The sequence below is a fragment of the Musa acuminata genome, chromosome BXJ1-11 (assembly GCF_036884655.1).
Source record: "Musa acuminata AAA Group cultivar baxijiao chromosome BXJ1-11, Cavendish_Baxijiao_AAA, whole genome shotgun sequence".
Classification (NCBI taxonomy): domain Eukaryota; kingdom Viridiplantae; phylum Streptophyta; class Magnoliopsida; order Zingiberales; family Musaceae; genus Musa; species Musa acuminata.
The window spans coordinates 3760253-3783044 of NC_088337.1; the positions used below are offsets into that span (position 1 = coordinate 3760253).

Here is a 22792-nt window from a genome sequence, read left to right on the forward strand (position 1 = left end):
TTTGCTTATCAAAAATGAACAACACATTTGTTATTACACATGCTTGCAAGTACAAGTGACAAATGTGTATAAATCTCATGAACCATCTCAGCCTGAGGCATCCTCAACCCTGGAAGGAGATGACTAAGTTCCATAGCAGTAGCAACACAACACCATTCTGTGTCTTGGCCCCACTTCATTTTTCCCATTCATGCACCTTCCACTCTGGCAACTGTTGGATTATAATCTGCATTGGTGACAAATAAGAATGAGCATCTTTTTAAGCTTCTCTGCTTGATTACTGCTGTCAGTAGCTGACTTACTTGTCCTCTAGAATCCTTGTTGCCAACCATAGTTTGGCATGCTAATCTCCATGTCTTGGGTTTCTGCAATTTGTAATTGAGAGTAATATGAGTAGAACAATTGTATGCAAGTGAGAGCTAAGAAAAGCTGAAGAAGATGTGAGGAAACAGGAAACAGAGTGCTAAGCAGAAACCTTCTTGAGCAATTCCTTCTCTTTGTCAGTTCTCAGGCTTAGGATTTCTTTACCCTCAACCACCTGAAAATTCATTGCTCAGTGTCTAATTCTACTCTCAAGCATCCAAAATCAGTTCCCAACACCATTCCATTCCTCCAGAAACTACTCGAACATGTCTAGCCATGCATCAGCAGCATGGCCAAGGGAGTGACAGCAGCAGCTCAAGGCATAAAGGACAGACACATACCTCCACAATACATGTTCCACAGGTGCCACCTCCAGAACAGTTCAGCAGAGGTCCATCCTGCAATGGTCTACGACTAAGCTCCCTCAATGCACCTCAAGAATCACATCGGAGACAGCATTTCGCTGTACTTACATATGGCCCGTAAAGATCAATGTTGTTGTCCAGCATGATGTCCCTTAGCTTCTGCCCACCGCACGCAGACCGATACTGCACGTCCGGCGTGCCGTCCGGTAGCAGCTTGGACTGCAAGAGCAACGCACATCGACGACATGAGGTGCTGCAGAGAAAAATCGGAAGAGATTTCGGAACCGAGCGCACATTCACGAACGCGAAGTCGATGGACGGAGGCTCTTCGGACGCGACGTCGGCGCTTTCGGATCCACCGCTCGTGGTGTTTGTGGAAATGGCGAAGAGCTTGCGCCTCTCCAGGCTTACCTGGTTGGGGAGGTGGAGCGGTCTGAGGGATTTGGAGTTGTAGTTGAAGCTCGAAGTGATCGGAATGGAAGAGATGCCGGGAGAATTGAATTGGAGAAGTCCCATTACTCGTGGGGAGAATCGAAGCAGTAAGACTATGGGATCTGTGGCTCTTCCGCCCCGTTTATTTGGGTAGCATAAGCTTCTTCTTATCTGAACTGCCTACGTGTGGTCATCGTTTATCTCATCGTTGGGACCAATTCCAATTCCAATAATATCATAATTACCTTTTATTTTTTTGTCCAAATTTTCTTCACCTATTTTTTATTTATTAATTAAAAAGGAAAAAAATATTTTGACTCCCGCAACTTCCGATCTCCTTAGCGCAATGTCCGATCCTTCAGTCCGATGCCCGAATTCACGGCATGAGCCTTCTGCCGGCATGTCGACCAATCCTCCGGTCCGACGTCCAACCTTTTGATATGTTTACCCTGACCCAATATGATTTTTCCTTCTTTAATCAATTTGCCTCTCCTTGATCGAAGTTAGTCCTATGCCACTTAAAACACAGATTAAATCATAAACTCATCAATTGATTTCGTTATCAAAATCCGAGATTCAACAACATTTGCATTGACGTCAAAAGAGAAAGAGGAGAGAAGTGAGACATTTACGTTGGTGTCGCATCGCTTTGCCTCCTCTTTCTCTTTTGATAATGTGGCGATCGAAGAGAATAAAGAGGAGGCAGTGCGATGTGATGCCGATGCAGATGCCTCACTTTCATTGTCCTCCTTCGGTATCACACTACTTTATTTCACTTATCTCCTCTTCCTTAGTAACGTAAATGTCTTGCCTCCTCTTCTTCCTCCGACATTATCGTAGATGTAGAGTGGCGTTGAAGGTGGAAGAAGAGGTAGAGTGGTACAATGTCAATGTAGATGCCTCGTTGCTTTGTCTCATCTTCCTCCTCACTAACTAATAATTTTTTATCGTAAATCCAGTCATCTCATACCTCATTGTTAACCATGCATATCTATCTTCCTCGACCAGAATTATGAGCTCCGTAAATTGAATTGAGGCGGGGTCCACCAAGTCTGGCCCACGGAACAGACCACGATGCGCCCCGTTTTGCTTGCCGTTACGTACTCCGACATATATGGGGACATATAACGGCATGTGCGTCCTTCGAAACCGTTATATTATGGCGAGACCACACAATCCCAGGATTCGAAGACGGAAGAGGAGGAGGAGGAGAAGGTAAATAGATATCCCACCGCCTCTCGCCTCCTCTGGCTCTCGATGGAAAGGAATGGGTCAGCCTCGACCTCGATCTCGACGCTCTTCTTGGATCGCGTCGGCGAGGTCGCCGTTACTCTGGATCCCGATGGTCTCTCTTGGAAGCCGATCGATTGTGTGAGTCCCCTTAAGTTCATAAATTTGGTTGTGTATAGGAAGTACTTTCGCTTTGATCCTAGATGAATGCTGTTTTTTATTCCGCTGCTGATTGATTGATCCTGTTGACGGATGCTTGGAAATTGGAGACGATTTAGCTTGATTTCCTGTGAAGGGATTCCAAGAAAAGCTCCTTGACATGAATTTGATGGAGGTAAGCAGTGCAACACATGTTGTTGGCAGCTGAGTGCTGGATGTATCGTCGGCTTTACTAGAGCTTGATGTGATTGCGGTTACTAAACATCCGAGTACCATGTGGTACCCATTTCTAAGGAGCCCTTATTATGATATCATACTATGGTTTAAGTGTCTCATTTTGGCTCTTTCTTGGACAAAACTGAAATTGGTTGGGGATATTTAGACCAGACGTTTAGGCTGTTGTGGTTCTGAGTGTCGCGTTTTGGATTTTATGGTTTTGAATATTTAGATCAGAGAATGCAGGATCGTTTCGTTGCTCTATAAGATGTGTGCCATGAACTTTATGGAATATTGTAGTTTCAATTATTTGAAATATTTGATAGTTTCTGAGACATCATCTAATATTTATTAAGCTATTTTTGGGACATTCCCTTTCGGACGAACTTCACTCTTTGGTCTTAGCTTTGCACTAGATGTATGAGCAAGTTTTCAATGTTTAAATTAGCGATGCTGCATCGTTTAGATGCATGTAATTGTCAAAAATTCTTATTGAGATCATAAAATGAAACTGGAAAAAAATCGAGGGAAATTAGTGAGACTGCCTTATGTCAGGGATTGATGGAGCTTTATAAATAGAATGGGGGATATGGAGGACCTTCGGTTAGAAGCAGTCACCAATGGTCCTCAAAGAATTCTTGTGTTGATCTATATTAAGAACAATAATATGAAGCAACTGAGAGAGGAAAAGTTCAGGAAATGATAAACTGATGACCTAGTTAAATTAGCTTATAGAAAGATACTCTTTGGATGTGAAAATTAAATTACTGGTGAGGTTGAGATAGATGTATTACGAAAAGCAAGATCACAAAAATCTTGCTCAAGGATATAGTCATGAGGCTGATATGGAAGGAACCAACAAGGAGATCTTCACTGGAATATAGTGTGAAAAAAGTCATTAATTGTAAAGCAATATTAGAAGTTCCATATCTGGATTCACATTAAAAGATGGCTTCACATGAGTCTGTAAGTATCTCTATGAGTCCTAGTTCATCTGCAAAGAGAAAGATGAGAGATCATTGGATCTGATATTGTTCCTTTGGAATTATGGATGAAAATAGGATCAGGCTTTCAAATTATTTTAGCCAGGAAAAATAGCTGCTACTTCATCTGATAACTATAGTCTTCCAAAACCTACCATGCAAAGGCCATCTTAGAGGTGAAACAGAAGCAATAGTCATTTAATTATCAGTTGTTCTGTATGTCTTGATGAAAGTCTTAGGGGTGAAGCCCAATTGATTAGGCCTACAAAATGGTGTTTGAGGTGTAAAAGAACACACTATGAGCCTATATAAACCTTTTAAGATGATTGCTTGATATGAGTTGGAAGGAAAGATGCATTACTGATCTTTATGCTGGAGTAGCAAGTAAAAAGATACTGTAGATGACAAAATTGTTGTAAACCTAATTGAAGTGCCTTTAAATTTCAAATCCTATCCTATTAGTCTATTAAACCAAATGTACTCTTCATGGTTATTGGCTTGTGTATTACCACCTCTGAAAATTTTCGAAGATATTGTAGAAGACAAAATTGTTGTAAGAGATGAAATCTATCTATACCATTGAACAAATTTTCGTATATAGTTGCATGCCAAACATACCACATCAGTCTGATCTTATATGGTCCCAGTACCTTTTAAATATCTTCTATCTGTTTACTAAGGCATATCAGATATATTGCTGCATATCTGTCTGATAAGATCTTGATAAAGGTACAAGGATTGGTATTCGGATGTTGCTGAATTTTTCATAGACTAATTCCTTCTCAACTATATTCCAGTCAGTTATAAATCGAGTCTTTTGCTGATAGCATTTCCTTTTGCATATAAAAGTTAAACTGTGTTTTTCAGTTATTTTATGAAACTCAAGAGTGAACTGATATCTTGCTTTGAGCTTTGTTTTGCTATTGTCCATATAGCACTTGTTTCTAGTTTTTCCTACCATGAGATATGGGTGGATCTGATGGGAGGGCAAAATCTTAAATTACAGCATAAGAAGCTATTCTACTACTTCATCAGGCTTTATATAAATTACCTTACATGTTACCACCGAGTATCTTGCATGCAGGTAATTGATTTGCATGTTTACATTGCCACCAGTTATCTTGCATGTTTTCAATATGCTACCATCTGGGACATTCATGGCAATTACTTTCTGAAACCGTGGATATTCATGTTTTCAATATGCTACCACCAGTTATCTCCTCTCATTTTGTTGCTCCTTGGTTAATGTATTTATATACTATTAGATAGTTTAGAAGGATGTATGATTCATTGTATTCTTTTGAGCTAAGCTTTGTGTCATAATTGATAATGGATGTTTAGAAAATTGTTTCTTGAGATTCATAGAGAAATAGGTCAATTTAAGCTTGCTAGTTGTTTTGCCTACGTAAGTCTATATGTTTTTGTTTAAATAAGAGTGTCACATATTTCATGTTTGACTTTGTTTTATTTCTCTGTGCTTTTCAGGAATCTAGTGGGTCATCTTGCTTGTGCATGAACTACCGGCTAAAGACTGAAAACAGGATTGAATTTTCCAGTGTTTATGCTGTAGATTTAATTGATTGGGGCTTGATTGAGGATGCAAATAGGAATTCTGGCAGCTTTTTCTCAGGCAATAAATTTGAGGTTAGATATCAAGATCTTTCATCGATGCATCCACTTTCATTGTTGTTGTTGATAGCTGCATAGAATTTAAACCTGATGAGGGCATTATGACTTCCTTGATGGCTAACTATCATGTTTATATTTTGTGTTTTAAGTGTCCTGTTGCTTATGCAGATGTACCGTTTTGTGGTGCATGGATTCCATAGGGGTAAAACACATGGTTCTCCTTGGACACTCTGTGAATACACGTTTGGTCACAAGGATATGCATATATGCCAGTCGTGGGTTGAACGTTTGATTGCTTCTACCAGTACTGATGCTATCAGACCAAAGTCTCTTTTGGTACTTTCCGTATTGAAATACCTTCTTGCAATTTTTTCATCAATTTTTTGTGATATCTTGTTTATTAACTTTCTGTAGTATCATTTAGGTGTTTGTTCACCCATTATGTGGGAAAGGAAATGGGGTCAAGACTTGGGAGACAGTTGCGCCTATATTTTCCCATGCTAAAGTGCGGACAGAGGTAAGAAAATGCTGTTATAAGTCATCAAAAAATGAGTTTCCTCTTCTGTTACTACATTGCATTACACAGGGTCATGCACTTTGTTCAGGTAACAGTGACTCAGAGGGCAGGGCATGCATTTGACTGTATAGCATCCTTATCGCACAGGGAATTGAGTTCTTTTGATGGCATTGTTGCTGTGGTATGCTTCTAGCTTATCTAACATGTATTCGTTTTTTAATCTTCAGATGACTGATATCTGTTGATATTGTTTAATATTCAAGATTTTATTTTAATTTAGTCATACAGATAACTTTGTCCTTTTTATTGAAGTCTGCCTGAAAAGAGTTCATAAAACAATATGAAATTCTGTGATTAATGTGAAACTAGCAGAAGATAATAAATCATGAAATTCATTTCTTAAAATAACAACTAAAACAAAATGGCCTCCCGGTGTAGTTTCTCAGCTATCTTTTATCCATTTACTACTGAAAGGTCACTGCAGCTCCTATCTTCTAAGAACAATATAATTTCTTGTGCTACATCTTTAAGCAGGTAGGTTATCGTGGCTATGTTTGGTTATCTCTAACTTTTAGTTGGTAAGCTTTGTTTTGTGTTGTTTGGTATAAAATGGTCTTTTGTTGGCTATCCTTTTTAGTCAGTCATTGGTTTTTGGAACCTAATGAAGGCTTTTCTGCAATCAGTTTAGTTACCAAAATCCTTCATTTGTTTCAACTTTGCGTTGACACAATAGATTAAAGAAACAGTGGAACTTTAAGGACTCTTGATTGCATCTATGTAGTTCACTGTGCTTAACTTTGATAGAAGTTGAACAATCTTGCCAGATGGTCACCTTCTTAAAGCAGAAATGGCCCTTCTTTTGATGGGGCTATTCTTGGTTTACCATAGCGAATGACGCATATGGATCTTAGATTTGTTCAGATATGGGGTGTTTTCATTTAGACTTCTTGCTCTCTTTTGATGTTTGAGCTATGTGATGTCAGTTAAGCTTTAAGCACATTGTGAGGAAATTCATACTGCTTCTGGAAATTTGTGATACAGTTGATTCCTTTGTTTTACCTTACTGTCTATAACTGATATCTGATTCTTTCTTAATTAAACAACACTATAAATTTTGCTGTCTTCCAATGGTTAAGACTGATTTAGCAACATACATTGAGAGGCAAGTTTTTGTATGAGAAGGGTGACACCATTAGATTACCCAAATCATCATGCATTTATAAATAATTTTAATAAAGCTTCATAACATCTGTCAGTTGATACTGGACTATTAGTTGGATTCTTATGGGAAGTATTTACATTATTTTCCATAATTTTGCTTGCATATGATATCAATATGCAACCAAACTGCTGTTGCAAATGGTTGCAGTCGCTGCAGAACTCTTAATGTACTGTAGTCCCAAGTCACCAAATACAGCATGACGATGCATTGATTTTGGAACAGACTTGGACGCTCAAGATGCTAGTAACCTGATTTAGCTTGTCATTACTACCTAAAAATGTGCAGACTCATAGTTAGTTCATGCATTCTGCAATAACCCTTAATAAGTAACTTACGGCTTTTGTCATCAAGTAAATCATTGGATGACAAAAAAGAGAAGAAAGACATTTCATGTTGCTCGTATAATTATGTAATGCGTCATTTCTTTTTGTTCTCTTATTGAGTGATTTGTACATGAATTTGGACCAGGGAGGTGATGGTCTCTTTAACGAAGTTCTGAATGGACTTCTTTCCTCGAGGCATGATGCTCCTTATCCTCCATCTCCACAAGAGTTGGATAACAAAAGTGATAAAAATTTTCAGCATTTAAACAATGACATCTCATGTGGTAGGGCCTCTCTTAATGGTGCAATTGGCATGCTTTCTGCGCCTTTATGTGGAAGTGATGACCTTGCACCTCTTCTCTCAGCTGTAGAATCCAATGGACTGGGCATCTCAAAATGCAGTATGTAACTAATGGTTTTACTTGATGCATGAAATATTAACAAATTTAGCACCTGATGAAACACGTGGGGCACTAATAGGTTATATGGTTTATCTTGAATGACAGCAACCAACAATGGACCATGCAATGCAGGTTAGTACATGCTGATTTTGCTCAACAAATTAAGCTAAATGTCTGCATGCTATGTATTTACTACTACAAGTTTGCTGGTTTTTTTTTTTTACACACCCCTCTCAACATTTGATATCCAGACCTGTTTACTGTTTCAGATGAAGATGTAAAAGTTTCCTTCCCAAATGATTGGTTTAGACTTGGATTAATTCCTGCTGGTTCAACTGATGCCATTGTTATCAGGTATGTTCTGTTGTTTGTTTTAAGGATTGGTTTTCTGCATTGGTGTTACCCTCAGTAGAGCTCGATGACTGTAAAAGATCCATGAAGCTAACCCAAGTTACAGCGAACTTACAGCTCTGCTTTTGCTGTTGTCCTAGTTTATCCTCTGTGTACTAAGTTTCGAAATGTACTCTGCTTGACAAACCAACCAACTGAAAATGAAAAATAACAACAATTGGAAATTTTGATTGATCAGGATCAATCTGGATCTGATCCAACTATTCTCTAAAGTCTAAATGCCTTGACATCTGAAACATTAAAGAATCCGAGCTTTAACTGGAAACCCGATATGAACTACCATTGCTGTTACCACTACTAGATTAAAATCTGAACTTCCCTAACAGTACATGTACATATGCATATTTCTGTTACCAATATAACACATAACTACAATTACCGAGTCAGGTTGTAAACAGATAGGGTCAAAATCAACCTGTATTTAAGTACTAACCAATTATAAGTGGGTGGTTGGCTTGAGCATTTGGATCAGGCCATGGGCTATCACCAGATTACATTGATTTAGATTTAGACTATCGAATTGAGTGTGATTTGTCAATAGGCCTATATTCCTATAGTTTTTCTGTGGAAATGTGGAATCTTTTTAATTGCCTCATCACGTCTGATGCTTTACATACTGCACCTCTGAATATTGACATGGTACAGAAGTGCATCTTCTGTATTGTGCATGCATTTTCAAGACATTTAGTTAGATATGTGTTGTCTCAAGCACTATTGAACTTATGGGCATAATTCAGCATGTGACTGGGCTTGTGTGACCATGGCCTGGAGCTGTGTCTTATTATTCCTCCCTATGACCAACATGGACACTTCATATGGACACATAAATCCTTGAGTAATGTGTGCTTGTAAAGTTGCAAGTACTTGGTTTATTGGCAATTTTATATTATCTATTTTACATTAATCATATTGAAGTTTGCTAATGACTTAACAAGAGTGTTAATCCCTGTTTGTAGTACTACCGGGACACGAGATCCTGTAACATCAGCTTTGCACATTATCCTTGGCAAAAAGATGTCACTTGATATAGCTCAGGTGGTCCGATGGAAAACTAGTCCTTCATCAACAGAAGTGCCTTCTGTACGCTATGCAGCTTCTTTTGCAGGGTATGTTAACTTATTTTTAAACTCTGCAACAAGACACAAATATGTGGAGCAGATATCAAAAACATGTATTTGGTGCAAAGTTCAAAAATATGTGCCTGAAAATCTTTCGGATAAAATCTATTTTCAAGTATGTTATTGGATGATGGAGATTTTGTTGAACATATATGATTCTATTGACTAAATGGAAAATATCTTTCAGAGGCAAGGATTGCCAACAAAAAGTTTACAACTTTGTACAGAGTGAGAAAAAAGTGATTTTTCATTGGCAAAAAATGCAGAAAAATGGCTTGGTGGATCAAACACATGAAAAAACAAAAAAAATGATGAATTTAAAAAAACCATTTACTAGTTAGGGTGTAGGGATGGCAGTTTATTAAGATGACCTACCAATCTGATCCGAGCCTGGCACATAGCTACCAGGTATTGGGTTGGACTTATTTGTTGTTTAATAAACAGGTTGACTCAATCAATCTGATCAGTGATATAGTATTTTTAGTTTAGAGTTTTAGAAATTTACCTGGCTAACCCAACTTGTCCTGATCACATGATTAATAGTCAGGTCATATATTAAAGGTGGTTTTCTTGATATTGTTTTAAACTTTTAATCATGTGCTTGGTTGATCAGATTTTATGTCAAGTTCGGGTTTTGTAAGTGGACAAAATCATGTAAAAAATGGGGCTGATGTGTTTGAACATTTGTCTCATGAGTATGATAAAGTTCATCGTGTATTCGGTGGGTTAAATTTGGGGTTGAATATATATCAGTGTGTTATTAAACACCACTTTTGTGCATTAGATGAGGTTAAGAGCTATCCTTTCTCCAACCATATTGGGTTGTTTATTCTCCAACCACTTTTGTGCATTAGATGAGGTTAAGTGTTGTTTATTGTTTATAAACTTTATATCATATATGATCTCTGAAAATTCTACAATGCTTTATCTTGTGCTTTTGTAAGTGATTTGACGTTGTGAATACATATATCTGAACTGCCATCAGTGAGAAAACATTTCATGGAACTCCACTACTATTGTATATCTGATCATTACTTCTTTTCACATGCTCATTAGAAGATCTGACAATACATTCACGTGAAAGATGTGTGAGAAAATATCTAAGGTTCTTGTCCTTTGTTTTCATTTTTCTCCTCAACCTTTCACTAACATATTTTGTTTCTAGCATGATGACATTCTTCTTTCTTATCTCTTTTGGAAGAGAGAGGAAGGAGTTTTGGTAGATTAATTCTGCATGTTGTCTATCATAAAATTCTTGAAACAAAATGAAATCAAATACTATATAATTTTACATTGATTTGTTTGGTTTCTTTTATAGGAGGAATTTCAAAATTCCCTATGATTTTTTTTTCCTGTTATGTACAACCTGTTCCTTGTGAGTGCTGATTTTGTGACCTGTTGTCAGGTATGGTTTTTATGGTGATGTCATCAAGGAGAGTGAAGGCTATCGTTGGATGGGTCCTAAACGCTATGATTTTGCTGGAACGGTGGCCTTTCTGAAACACAGGTTTTCCTTAATTCTTATAAAGAACACTACTTTGTATCTTTGATCTTTTAATTTCTCAGGGAGCTATTTGACCATTGTTATTTTTCATTTATCAAGATCTTACGAGGCAAAAGTTACATTTTTGAAGACTGAAGAACAAGAAACTAGTAACATTGCAAGCGACATACAAACTTCACAACTTTTTCAAAAGAACTCTAAGAATGTTTGCCGTGCAAACTGCAACATCTGTAATGATTTTAAAAATGCTGCTCAGCATTCTGCAGATGTAGCTGTTAGCCCAATTCATTCTCAGGATTCAAGGTGGCTAGAATACAAGGGTCGTTTTCTTAGTGTTGGTGCTGCCATTATTTCATGCCGTAATGAAAGAGCTCCTAAAGGTCTGGTGGCTGAGGCACACCTTGCTGATGGTTTCCTTCATCTTATACTAATAAAAGATTGTCCGCATCCTTTATACTTGTGGTAAGTTCAAAAGAAATATTTTCCTTTTGCTTTCTTCTGGAATCTTCAAACTACTTGTGCATTTTTTCTCTTTACCTCTCTCTCTCTCTCTCTCTCTCTCTCTCTCTCTCTCTCTCTCTCTCTCTCTTCCCCCTCTGAGTAGTAGAAGCCACTTAAGTTCATGATTCCGCTTTTATATTACTATGAATTATACAGTGTATATTTTTACTATTTAAAATGCTTTAATTACATGTAATATGCTCCTGTTCTTTGTTCTTTCTTAAATGCCTAATAGATGCATGTATTTCTTTATAAGTCCTACTTGCTGCTGGAGGAAAAAGAGAAGAATTAGAATGCTCTGTTTACTTGGTTCCATCAAAGTCAGAATCCTTTTCTTCATGTACACACAAATATAAAAAGATCAGGAAGGATAGTGCACTAGGTCAATCTTACATAATAATATGAGAGTACTTGGGGTACATTGATTGTAGGCCATTGATGTACTTTGAGAATACATGAGATGGTTTAGTTCATTAACACATTCAATTATATCATTTGAAGATTTGCAACTTTTGTTTCTTTCTATAAGTGTATATACCCAAAAACTAGTACATCTTAATCAGTTTTGTACATCTACATTCCTTGTCTAGAGATCTGATAAATCATAAGCTTTCATGGACATCTCTAGAAAGTTTAGCTTTCACACATGGATTGTTTAGTTTGTAAATAACAATAAGTTATTGACATCTGAAATTGACAAGCAAGTGTTTGATTAGAATTCCCCCCTTGATGTAAGTAGTTAGTAGTAAAATCAGATTTTTAAATATGCTTTATCTTTATGTTTCACACATTCTAAAACTTGTCTTGTGGGAGATCTGGAATTATTATTGTAACGAATACTAAATAAGATTTCTTATTTTATTTTATTCCTAAAATAAGATTTATAAATATGCTAGTTCTTTATCTTATCATTAACAATCGGAGTTAGCAAATATGCTACTTCTTGCCTGTGATGAGCCATTGCTCCTTTCAAATTTGTGATCCTAAGCAGTCTAGGCTGCTTTGTAAAAAGTCCGGGTTTTGTTTCCTACTGCACCCATTATGTTCATCCTCCAACTAATTTTGAATTAGGCTATTCTGGCTTAACTTACTGTAGTTCATATCGACCAAGGTTTACAATTCTGCGAAAAAGGCCAAATAGCTATTTTATCATGTGTAGATTGTGGGATGACAGATTCAAGTAGCTTCGCAGGCCAAATAGCTGTTTCATCATGTGTTGATTGTGGGATGATAGATTCAAGTAGCCTGATGTTCACATACATATTAGACAGCCAAAACACATGCAATAATAATATTCTCATTAAGTTACTGAATGACATGTTCTCAAATTAATTTGTGTTATGCTCTTTCTAGCAGTCCAGTCCAAACAAGATTCTGGCTTCTGGAATCAGATAATAATAGCATATCCTTCTTTACTGATGATCCATAGGTGATACTAACCAATGAATCACTCACTGCAGGCATCTTATAAATCTTAAAAGGGGCTCTAATCCTTTTGACTTTACATTTGTGGAACACCACAAGGTATGTGTAAACTTGTTAGCCTTTCCCCCTCTTATTGTCGCTTATATTGATCTGTCGTACTAATATCTGTTTGCTTTGCAGACACCTGCTTTTACCTTTGTTTCAGCTCATAATGAAAGTGTGTGGAATGTGGATGGGGAGATTCTCCAAGCATGCCAAGTCTCTGTACAAGTATGTAGGGGCCTAATCAACTTGTTTGCATCAGGACCTGAAGTTTAGTATACATAAATTATGAAGGTCATATGAATTCCCAATAAATACAAATGGTCTGAAGTTTAGTATATATAAATTATGTTGGCCTGAATTCCCAACAACAGACATCAAGGAGAACAATATGAAGAGGAATAAATCTTATGCTTGTCCATTACAAAACACAGGGGCTAGGATTAGTAGTAGTTTTGAGTTATACGACACCAGAACCCCTGTGTCTTTCTTCCATTTCGTACCTTAATTAACATGGAGCTTTACTATTTGTCATACTTTGTTGGCAAAACATCTCAGCACAGAATAGTGTTGGTTGGTTAAGCCTCTTATTTGGGAGTATCAATGAGTATTTTCTCACATTACCTTCAGGGTTGATTTGATGTATAATCATCATATGACTGTAAATATACGTGCAACGATTGTAGATGTTGATGCTGGAATAAAAAAAAACCCACCTTATTGCAAAATTAGGAATATTGTTGAGCACTGCAAATTAATTGATGCATGATCCTCTTGTTCTTGTTTCAATCTTTTATGATATAATGTGTTTTTTCTTATATATATATATATATATATATATATATATATATATATGAAACATTATTAATGTTTTTTTTCTTTTTTTAAGCAAAATACCCTCATACTATTTTATTTTTTTATCAAAAGAAATAATATAATGTTTTGTCCCAGCATTTTTTTCATCACCGTTATAGAAATTACTTTGCACCCTCGTCTCAACAATATCTGTAGGAGCAAAACTCAATCTTATGTATTTGGTATGTATCAAATCGTACCAACATATGATACAATGAGATATTGATAAATCAATATATACCTCTTGTATCGATCTTTTATTAGACCATTAGACCAACATGGCCAACATATGATACAATGAGATATTGATAAATCAATATATACCTCTTGTATCGATCCCTTATTAGACCATTAGACCAACATATATCACCCATATTGAATGGTACGACGAACCTTGCTTAAACGACATAATAACATGCATGATCTACAAACCTGTTTCCATGGCCAACTTAGTGTTCTTAGCCCATGCAAGTTTTTGACCTTTATTTGATCTATGATCTTCTAGTTCTTTACCATTTGATCGGATGTTTGTGACTATACACAAACACAAGCTCCATGTTTCAACTGCAATAGGGCTTTGATGGTAAGGGCTGCCTGCAATCATTTCTGGATTAACTATTAACATGAAGATCATGAAAGCAACATGGCGAGATCTGTCCGAATCAAGTTACCTAAAATGACAAAGCTTGCTCATCTTAGTCCTTTGCAGTAATTGCATGAGAATTATCCAATAAGCAGTGGACTAAGTACATATACTACGACGCTGCTATAACCGAGGCTTAAACAGTATTAACCGTGTCGGCTAACGAGCGAAGTATACATCCCAACCCTGCTTTCTCCGTCAGCTTTTCATGAATCTTCAGGCACTGGTCACACGTCGGTCTATCTCCAGTTGCCAAGCCTCTATACAGGTACCTACATGTTCAGCTATGTAAAATGTAAAAACAAATGGCAAAAGGAAACACATATCTCAATCAAAACAGAAACACATATCTCAGTCAAAAACAGAAAAAATGGTATTAGAGTTTGCCATGACAAGCTCGAGCGGTAGGACTGGCTAAATTTCATGGCTTCAATGGAAGAACTAAGGCACCTCTGTGAATTTTGTTCGGTGCTAAAATTGAAAATTGTCATTTATTCGATTTAAAGATAACAAAGAAATGGAGGGACTAAGTAGTCACCAAATTTTATGACTGGAGACCAAAACCACCAAATATGATTGATTCCAACGGTAAGGAGTATCAAATAACTGATGCTGCCATAATGTGAATCATTAAACCTTTAAAATAAGAGGCAACAAATTGTTGCCACTAACCCCCAAACGCTCATTGCATATTCCGCCAAAATGGCCCCATAGTCTACTATCGTAAAGGTCAATGCACTTTGCATCGATCTTTGTAACTCGGTCATGAAAAAATAACAGTATAGGTATAGGTCCTCCCTGTAACATTCCCTCAAACCATAATATTTGCTGGATCTAACCTACTGGCCAAGTTACAGCCGTAAAAGAAACTACCAAATTGGTCCTGTATACTAAATCCATAGTTTCAAATCAACCCATGCACGTTTCGATTTGCAGCACACAATATTTTAGGTAAATTTGTAAAGCTAACTTGTTAATATGCATAAATATTATTTGAGACAGCATACCATTAGAACTAATGGATGTTCTATCTTAAGAGAACAAGGTTCATAATTCTACCAGATTGGTAAAAGCATTTTGAGATACTATTTCAATCTATTAACTCATCAGTATATGCTTCAGAAATTCTCTAGAAACATCAATGAAAACCATCGGGTTGATCTCTAAATAACCTAAAGAACCCAACTGGAAATTACAATCATCTAAAGAACCTCAAGTAGTGAAGCAACACATGTTTTAAAAGATAAACTTAATCATAAATCTAATTGCATTGAAGTTGTACTAGATTTTTCTTTTTCTTTCATCTACAATGTGGATGATCAATGCATTATGCAATTATTCGGTGTGTTGTATATAAGAACTGCACGTACTATTTGTACTGGAAACTTTTGCTGTCATTTTAGTTGAAGCATGTTGCTTTACACACAATTGGAATTAACATTTTGCCACACTTAAATTATCAATGTTAATTGAGATATTGACAACATGGAGAATTAATATAAAATATGTGCATCATAAAGCAATTGCAGTCACAAGCTTCTTGATCGAAAAAACTTTAGCAAACTATTATTTCTACTTGGTAATCTAATTATACAATATCTAGTTTATGTCAAAGTTTATCTGATGAAAATTAGATTGACCATTTATTAATGAATTGACATACACCCAACAAATGTGCTGTTTCCGATGAAGAGTAGAAAAGACCAACAATTAGTGCTAGTAAAAGACAACCTTTTAACTAAATAATTCTAATATACTTTTCTTACTTCATCAACAAAAAAGAAACAGATACTGCAAAATGTTGGAGATAAACGACTTTTCCCATTCACGATAACCAAACCAGTAAGTTAAGAACAGGCACTGCAGCATTCATGGTTAAAAAATGAAACAAAAAGAAAAATGCAACACCTACTATCTTAATCCTGTGGAAAGCCATTGATTGAAGTGGTCATGTGGATTTGCACCGAGGGTTCCTAATGCTAAAATTTTAACAGTAATGTATTAGTCGAATTAACGACAAGCATTGAAAGATTATTAAAGAACTCTTTATCACATAAAGTGGTTTGCTTTAGTTTAGTGTCACTTCCAAGCAGCTCAAAATGTAGAACTTCCATTCTGCCTCAACTCGGTATTGGCTTATTCTGATTTTACCACTACCTTCTGCAAATAGATTGTGAACATTGCACATTTTTCCTTCAAAATGGATTTTCTGATTGGTCATAGTATCCTAAATATTATAAAGGATGACCAAAGAAACATACAAATTGCGGATATTATGAAAGAAACATTTTCAGAAAATTTTACAAAATGTTATTAGAACATCAAATCCATGAGATTTTCATGACAACTAACATCGCAGAAAAAGAGCACAAATATCATATAACTCGAAAAGGATAGATAGATAGATGCATCTTACTTCATGAGTGTGTCATAGTACTCTGGATCCAAAGAAGAGAACATAGCATCCACATCCTTTATGGCCATGATCGCCCGGTGCACCACTATCCAAATCGCTGACTACAGCACACAAACAAAACAATCCCAAAACATTAGAACTCTCCACCTAAGAATTGAACATCTCGCGTCCAAATAGGTGGTAGTGGGGCGGAATCCGATCCCAATCAACCTTGCACCTCTCATCTCTGGTCTTCAAGGGCGAACCCTCCAACGCCGTCTTCAGCGCCTCCACCGGCTTGGATCTGCGATTAGGTATTCAACGTTACGGCCTACTGTAGATTCGGATGGCACTGGGGCTAGGGTTTCGATTCCGACTCACTGCTTGAGCAAGCTCTCGATCTTGCGGGACTTCTGCTCGATTCTGGTGACGATAGCCTCGAGGTTCTCGTCGTCCACGAAACCCTCCGTCGCCATTGGTTGCCGGCAACGTCAGGCGCCGTCTCCGCCTCTGTTTCGCCGCCAATTTGGGAGCTGTCAGAAGAGAACTTATCGGCCGAGCTGATGACTCGTTCGCTCGCTCGCTTCCGCCGTACGTGAAGTGCCGAGTTAACACTTGTTTTGCATCCGGCCCAGTCCATGTAAAGGATTCCGAATCGGGTACGCTACCATTTCGATATCGGGTCGGATCCCGCGTTCGTATCCGGGTCGGGTGTAGAAGATCCGTATGGACCGAGTATCGGATTTATTGTCGGCTCCCAATGTATTAAAATCGTGAAAGCAAATGATAAGAACAGCATAATATTCGATAATTCATGATTTATATCAATAATGTGGTTAATGATAAGATCTGTATAGATTACTGTATGATGTAAGGAAAAGACAGTAATGCCACGACTTGTATGTTTGCCAAATCAATATCAGCATATAAGACATCCGACTGCTGCTGATGATTCTTTACCTCCTCCAAAATAAAACGTGAGCGATAACAATATCAACAAAATGAATCTACTGAAAGAGGAAATAGAACCGAAATCAAACATTTTTATGTTCTTACAAATTCCTCGAATCCATCTCATGCGGGTTATAGAAATATGCCCATGGAAATGACTCCTTATTGCAACATAAATATACTGCAGAAGATAAATATACAGGCACTTGGCATGACCAATTAATTACCAACATTCAACTATTTGCTATTGGGAGGGGGAAGGGCTCAACTGCTGCGATCATGAGAAGAGGCAATTTACACTGTTTTCTAAAATCAATAAATTAATCTTGCTCTGTTCGATACTACAATTTGATACAAGATTTCAGATGCCTCAAGAAGAGGTACAAAATTCTTCTGAGACCCCCCCCAAAAAAAAACAGAAAGAAAAGAAACAGGGGACGGAAAACAAAGATGGACAGCTTTGACTTTTCCGGTCATTCTGGGTCCTCTCATAAGTATTGCCGAAGGCTTTCGCCACTGAGGGTCTCCATCTCCTTCAGGATCTCTTGAGCCAGCGTTTTAACAGGAAGCTCGGCATCCTCAAGTAGCTCGCCCAGAAACGGGATGGTCTCAGGTAGGAACACTAGATATTCTTCTTTCAAGTGTTCTACTAGATACTTGACAATCTTAAGGCCTAGAATTTTTGGACGAATCTTCTCGCTTCTTGTCTGCATCAGGACCTGTACAAACAAAATTTGTCAAAGCTGACTACATTTGTTGCAAAAAGCATATGAGAAACCAGTATAAATTGATATTTGATGCAGACAAGAATAAGCTGGATGATTCACCAAACAAAATTATACTTCTTTGACATCTCTTATAGATCTTAGAAGAACTCCAAATATTTGCATTTTCTAGTATGTCGCTTGCTATAAGCATGAGACTAAGTGCAAAGAGAAATCTGTACTCACTTCATGGTTCAGTGGTTTCCAAAGAACATCAGAGCGAGATGTAATGGCCATCTGACCCAAACATAAAACCAGTGCTTCATCAACCTCCTCCACGGATGGCACGTCTTGCGTTTGTTCAAGAGATTTTGGCGGTTCAACCACAAGCTGCGTGACAATAGGTTTCAGTAGTACCTGAAACAAAATCAAATCTATGGTCAAATGAAAAAAAAGGCAACCATTAAAAATTTTAAAACAATCATATATTACATGCTGAAGATAATGACAGCAGAGGTAAACAAAGACCAATCGTTGGAAACAGTGACATTATTCTTAACAGAGATCAATGGTGGCAAAGAATCCAAGTAGTAGCCAATGCCAAATGGTAGACAATAATGATTTGTCATCGTAGTAGTAATGGTTCCAACTATCAAGAAAAAGATAAGAAACCAAGAATAGGCAAGTTCCTAACACATCCATAAGCAAAATGTATTATCTTATACTTTGTGTTGCCAGCTTAGAAGCCAACTTATTCACAACTCAAACTACAACTAGCATCTATTCCTTTCAAGCTAAATCAGGGAGGTGTCAGCTAGAATAATTAATTCTTACAACAAATACTCCGTTGCAAGATAGTAGGTTGTAATGGCAATATGTCGCTGCTAAATCAATAGAACCAACATGCCTAGAAGCACATGATCAACGTAAAGATTCAAAACTTTTAGATATTGCTTAAAACTTCTATTGTGACCTCAGACAAGGTTGGAGGTTTGTATTGATATAAATGAGTTCAATACTAGAGTATTACTCCAGAAAGAGTAATACTCTTTGTCACGGGTGTTGCCGACCAATGGGTGCTTCGTCTTTTACAGGAACATGATGCAGAAAATGAGTTCCTGTTTTTTATTAGTTATGGAACATGTTCAGCTTTGTACCAGTGCAAAGAAGGTGATAACAATTGTGTTCCAGTTGGTAAATACTATGTACTTAATCTTGGAAATAACTGGGCATATTAAACTAACTTGATTTGTTCAATGACCAGAGTGTGAATAAATATTTTGCAAGAAAAAGATTCCCAATATCCACACCAAGTTTAATTATAAGAAAGAACCTAAACTTCCAGTGTCATGAACAATTAAGACCTTTTATTCCACCGGAAGAAGATCAAATAAATAGTTGTTATGAAGGGGGCTGTCCTTCTGGGGTAAAGAAGATAGAACAAATAAATAGTACTAAAAAATTATGTCAATTATTCCAGGAACATATAAAGATTTCTTCACCAATATTTCAAAATTCAAATTAAATTGATAAACTCCATCAAGAAATTGCACCAAACGCCTAATATTCAAAACCTGAAGAATGGTGATGCTTGCCTTAGTACAAGAGTGGAGTTCTTATACAAAGAAAAAAAAGTTAATTTTGGATGATAATGATTCAGGTAACATATCTACTTGGCAACTGAAGAAGTACTAAGCAATCCTGATAATCTCCAGAAAGAACTAGAATATTCTGCAAAGAGTACAATGAAATTAAAATTTCAAACAGAATAACTAACCTGAAAATTAGTGGAGTCTAAAAGCTTTAAATCATTGTCATAGAGGAAGCACTTGTACAATGATTTCAAAATTACTGCTCTTAGTTGCCACTGCTTAAGGAACAGCAACTCATATTTACTACGGCTGACAGAATCTGCAACTTTTGCCTTCTTCCTCCTTTTTGCCAAAGCCTCATTTCCATCATGAGCCTCAGTTAGATATCGTACACAACCCTCTAACAGATGCTTGAAGTAAGGTATAAACAGTGACCTGTATACATAAAAATAGGTGCACTAATAGTAGTTAACATGACCTAAAGAACAAAAAGGTCTCTTTGCAAGTTCAAACAACAAAAAGAATATGATGACTAGTCCATTGCAGACTAAAGCCTACACAAACTCTTGCAACATATGGATCTAATAAAACAGACAAGACATACAAAAAAAGTATATAAGAATCCTATTTCTAGGAAACAGATGCTATTATGTTGAAGAATATGACTTCCATATCAAACACAACACAATTGCAGGATCCTGATTGAACATCAACAACCAAATCTAAAGCATACTTAAAAAAAGGACATAGTGAGCTGATTTGACTATTAAACTGAGATATCATATCAGTAAGAAGATCGGTTGATTTTCCTGTGAGGGGCAACTAAGCTACAGGTACACTTAGTCTCAAACCAAATCCCAAGAAGTATAGCATAGAATCATCACTCAACACAGGTTTACGAGTCTCACTAGAGAAACTTCAGACCATAAAGCCAAACCTTCATTTAAAGAAGACAGAGAAATGAAGATGTATACATGGAAGAACTGTATGGTGTCATACGTACCGATGATGTTCCGTAAGCTTACTGACCATATTGTAGAAGGAAATAGATCGATCCAAGCTTCTAGATTGAACGCAATCACTTCCTTCAAATTCTGATTCTGCCCACTCAAGGCTGTGAAAGAAAAGAGGCCTAAACATGGTCTCAGTAAGTTTCATCGTGAGAACAGTCATTGCATCAATTACACTTTGTTCTACCATATTTATGTTCTTAATTGACTCTGGGAGTTGACGACGAAGATCAAGTGCTATCAAGCAGTGCTCGAATATTTTAACATGATAAGTTCCTATAGCTGGTCTATCCATTGAGCCAATCATGCTGGCTAGCATTTCAAAAACCAAAGACAGGCTTGATTCACCACATTCGAGAGCACTAGAATATATTTGCAGCAGAGGCGTAAGCATAAGGCGGACCTGTGAAAAGAAATCAAACAAATCACGAAGATGTGAATAGTACAGATAGTTCAAAGAAATACTTCATAGCTGGTAATAATCATATATCTTGAGCAGAAACATACAGGAATAGTCACCACCAAGAGCTTTCGCACACTATCAGCTTTCATCTTTGTCTTCAAATCCAAATCTAAGGCATATTCTGGATGAAGTACTATAAGATCCAAGATATCTTTGAGATAAGGATTTAGAAACCCGCCAAGTTTATCTATTGCTACCTCTATGGTGGTAAGCACAGAGAGTAGTATCAATAACTTGTTGCCTGAAATTCCATCAGATATATCGCTATGAATATGTTTTAATTTAATCATAGGACAAATGGAAATTTCATGAGTTTTTTCTATCATATTCTTCATAATAAGAGGTAGCTGAGGCAGTGCTTTTGAACCAAGCACAGTAATTAAAGTTCCTGTAGCTCGAATGCACCCAGAAGAGATAGCCAAATCATCTGAGCAAATGTGCTTGACAATAGTTGTAATACATGATGCAAATATTGAGCTGTCAGATGGAAATTCTTTACTTAAAGCTTCAAGTGAAGAAATTGCCGCAAGCTTCACACGAGTGTCTGAAGTATCTATTCTTCCATCAACCAACTGAACTATTTTTAAACACAAATCAGTAAATGCTGGTTTGGCATTGTCATCGATAACAAGTGGAAAGCTGAACTTCGCTTTTTTATCTTTCTGCTTCTTCTGAATCAGACCATGGTTCTTCACAGTTTCACATAACAGCCCCAATGTCTGTTTATGAAGTTGAGACACTTCAAAAATTAGAAAAACATAGTACAAATTACAAGGACATAATGAGAATTAGCGCACAACTAAAACCAATTTTACAATATATAAATTATGTTCTTTTTAATATGTAAAACATTTAATTCATCTTATCCACAAGTATAAATAAATGATACAAATCATCAATTTAACCTGACAAATAAAAATTACCTGTTTTTTCACATTTTTATCTGTGTGTTCCAATAGTTGACTGATGCCTTCAAAGTATGTAGAGGGAACCATCCAACTTGTAATAACATTCAGTATGGCATTTGCAGAACTTCTTAGTTGTTTTATGATATCCATAGTAATGCCATGTAGTTTTCTTCTGCTTCTGATAAGTTGCAAGTGCAACACAACCTGCTGCAGAAGCGCTCGAAGTCCCATCTGTAAAATACAAAAATCTGCTGAGATGAAACTTTGAAAATTGTATAGAAATTCTGACCAACAGTTGAATTGTGCTATTAAGAAAGTATGCTGATGTGTGCCACAGACACTATTGGAAAAACGATACCATTCTTCGTCTCATTGCCATAAAATTAACTATACAGATCTATCCAATTGGTCTTTGTTAATTTATGTAAAG

At 36.8% G+C, this 22792-nt stretch overlaps 4 protein-coding genes across 9 annotated transcripts in view; 1 reads left to right on the forward strand and 3 right to left on the reverse strand.

Moving 5' to 3' along the window:
* Positions 1-15: 15 nt before the first annotated feature.
* On the reverse strand, positions 16-1309 carry LOC135596558 (photosynthetic NDH subunit of subcomplex B 3, chloroplastic-like). Its single transcript, XM_065088609.1, has 6 exons — positions 1023-1309; positions 837-947; positions 705-761; positions 476-538; positions 303-365; positions 16-226 (listed from the first exon to the last, which is right to left on the reverse strand). The coding sequence occupies exons 1-6, from the start codon at positions 1242-1244 to the stop codon at positions 176-178; spliced, it is 567 nt and encodes a 188-aa protein (XP_064944681.1). The 5' UTR covers positions 1245-1309; the 3' UTR covers positions 16-175.
* Positions 1310-2329: 1020 nt separating this feature from the next.
* Positions 2330-13569, forward strand: LOC135596916 (ceramide kinase-like). 5 transcript variants are annotated; one of them, XM_065089182.1, is made up of 15 exons: positions 2330-2531; positions 4755-4832; positions 5234-5392; positions 5546-5713; positions 5802-5894; positions 5983-6075; positions 7585-7723; positions 7805-7840; positions 7946-7972; positions 8110-8194; positions 9208-9357; positions 10775-10876; positions 10973-11335; positions 12835-12898; positions 12980-13569. In XM_065089182.1, exons 1-15 carry the CDS (start codon positions 2418-2420, stop codon positions 13115-13117), a joined length of 1809 nt encoding a protein of 602 aa, XP_064945254.1. In that variant the 5' UTR covers positions 2330-2417; the 3' UTR covers positions 13118-13569. The 5 variants fall into 5 exon arrangements, with proteins under 5 accessions (XP_064945254.1, XP_064945252.1, XP_064945253.1 ...); XM_065089180.1 differs by having other exon boundaries at positions 7585-7840; XM_065089181.1 differs by lacking the exon at positions 4755-4832 and having other exon boundaries at positions 7585-7840.
* A 781-nt stretch (positions 13570-14350) lies between these two features.
* LOC135596918 (actin-related protein 2/3 complex subunit 5A-like) lies at positions 14351-17334 on the reverse strand. Its single transcript, XM_065089185.1, has 4 exons — positions 17116-17334; positions 16966-17038; positions 16756-16856; positions 14351-14611 (listed from the first exon to the last, which is right to left on the reverse strand). Exons 1-4 carry the CDS (start codon positions 17208-17210, stop codon positions 14476-14478), a joined length of 405 nt encoding a protein of 134 aa, XP_064945257.1. The 5' UTR covers positions 17211-17334; the 3' UTR covers positions 14351-14475.
* Positions 17335-17932: 598 nt separating this feature from the next.
* LOC135596919 (uncharacterized protein At3g06530-like) overlaps positions 17933-22792 on the reverse strand; it is a 33837-nt gene continuing 28977 nt past the window's right edge. Inside the window, exons 34-39 of one of the 2 annotated variants that reach the window (XM_065089187.1) lie at positions 22378-22593; positions 21499-22173; positions 20985-21394; positions 20167-20416; positions 18636-18806; positions 17933-18404 (exon numbers count right to left, since the gene is read on the reverse strand). In XM_065089187.1, coding sequence (XP_064945259.1) covers positions 18174-18404; positions 18636-18806; positions 20167-20416; positions 20985-21394; positions 21499-22173; positions 22378-22593 — 1953 coding nt within the window. In that variant the 3' untranslated portion in view covers positions 17933-18173. The remainder of the gene's footprint in view (positions 18405-18635; positions 18807-20166; positions 20417-20984; positions 21395-21498; positions 22174-22377; positions 22594-22792) is intronic. The other variant, XM_065089188.1, reaches the window with a different exon arrangement.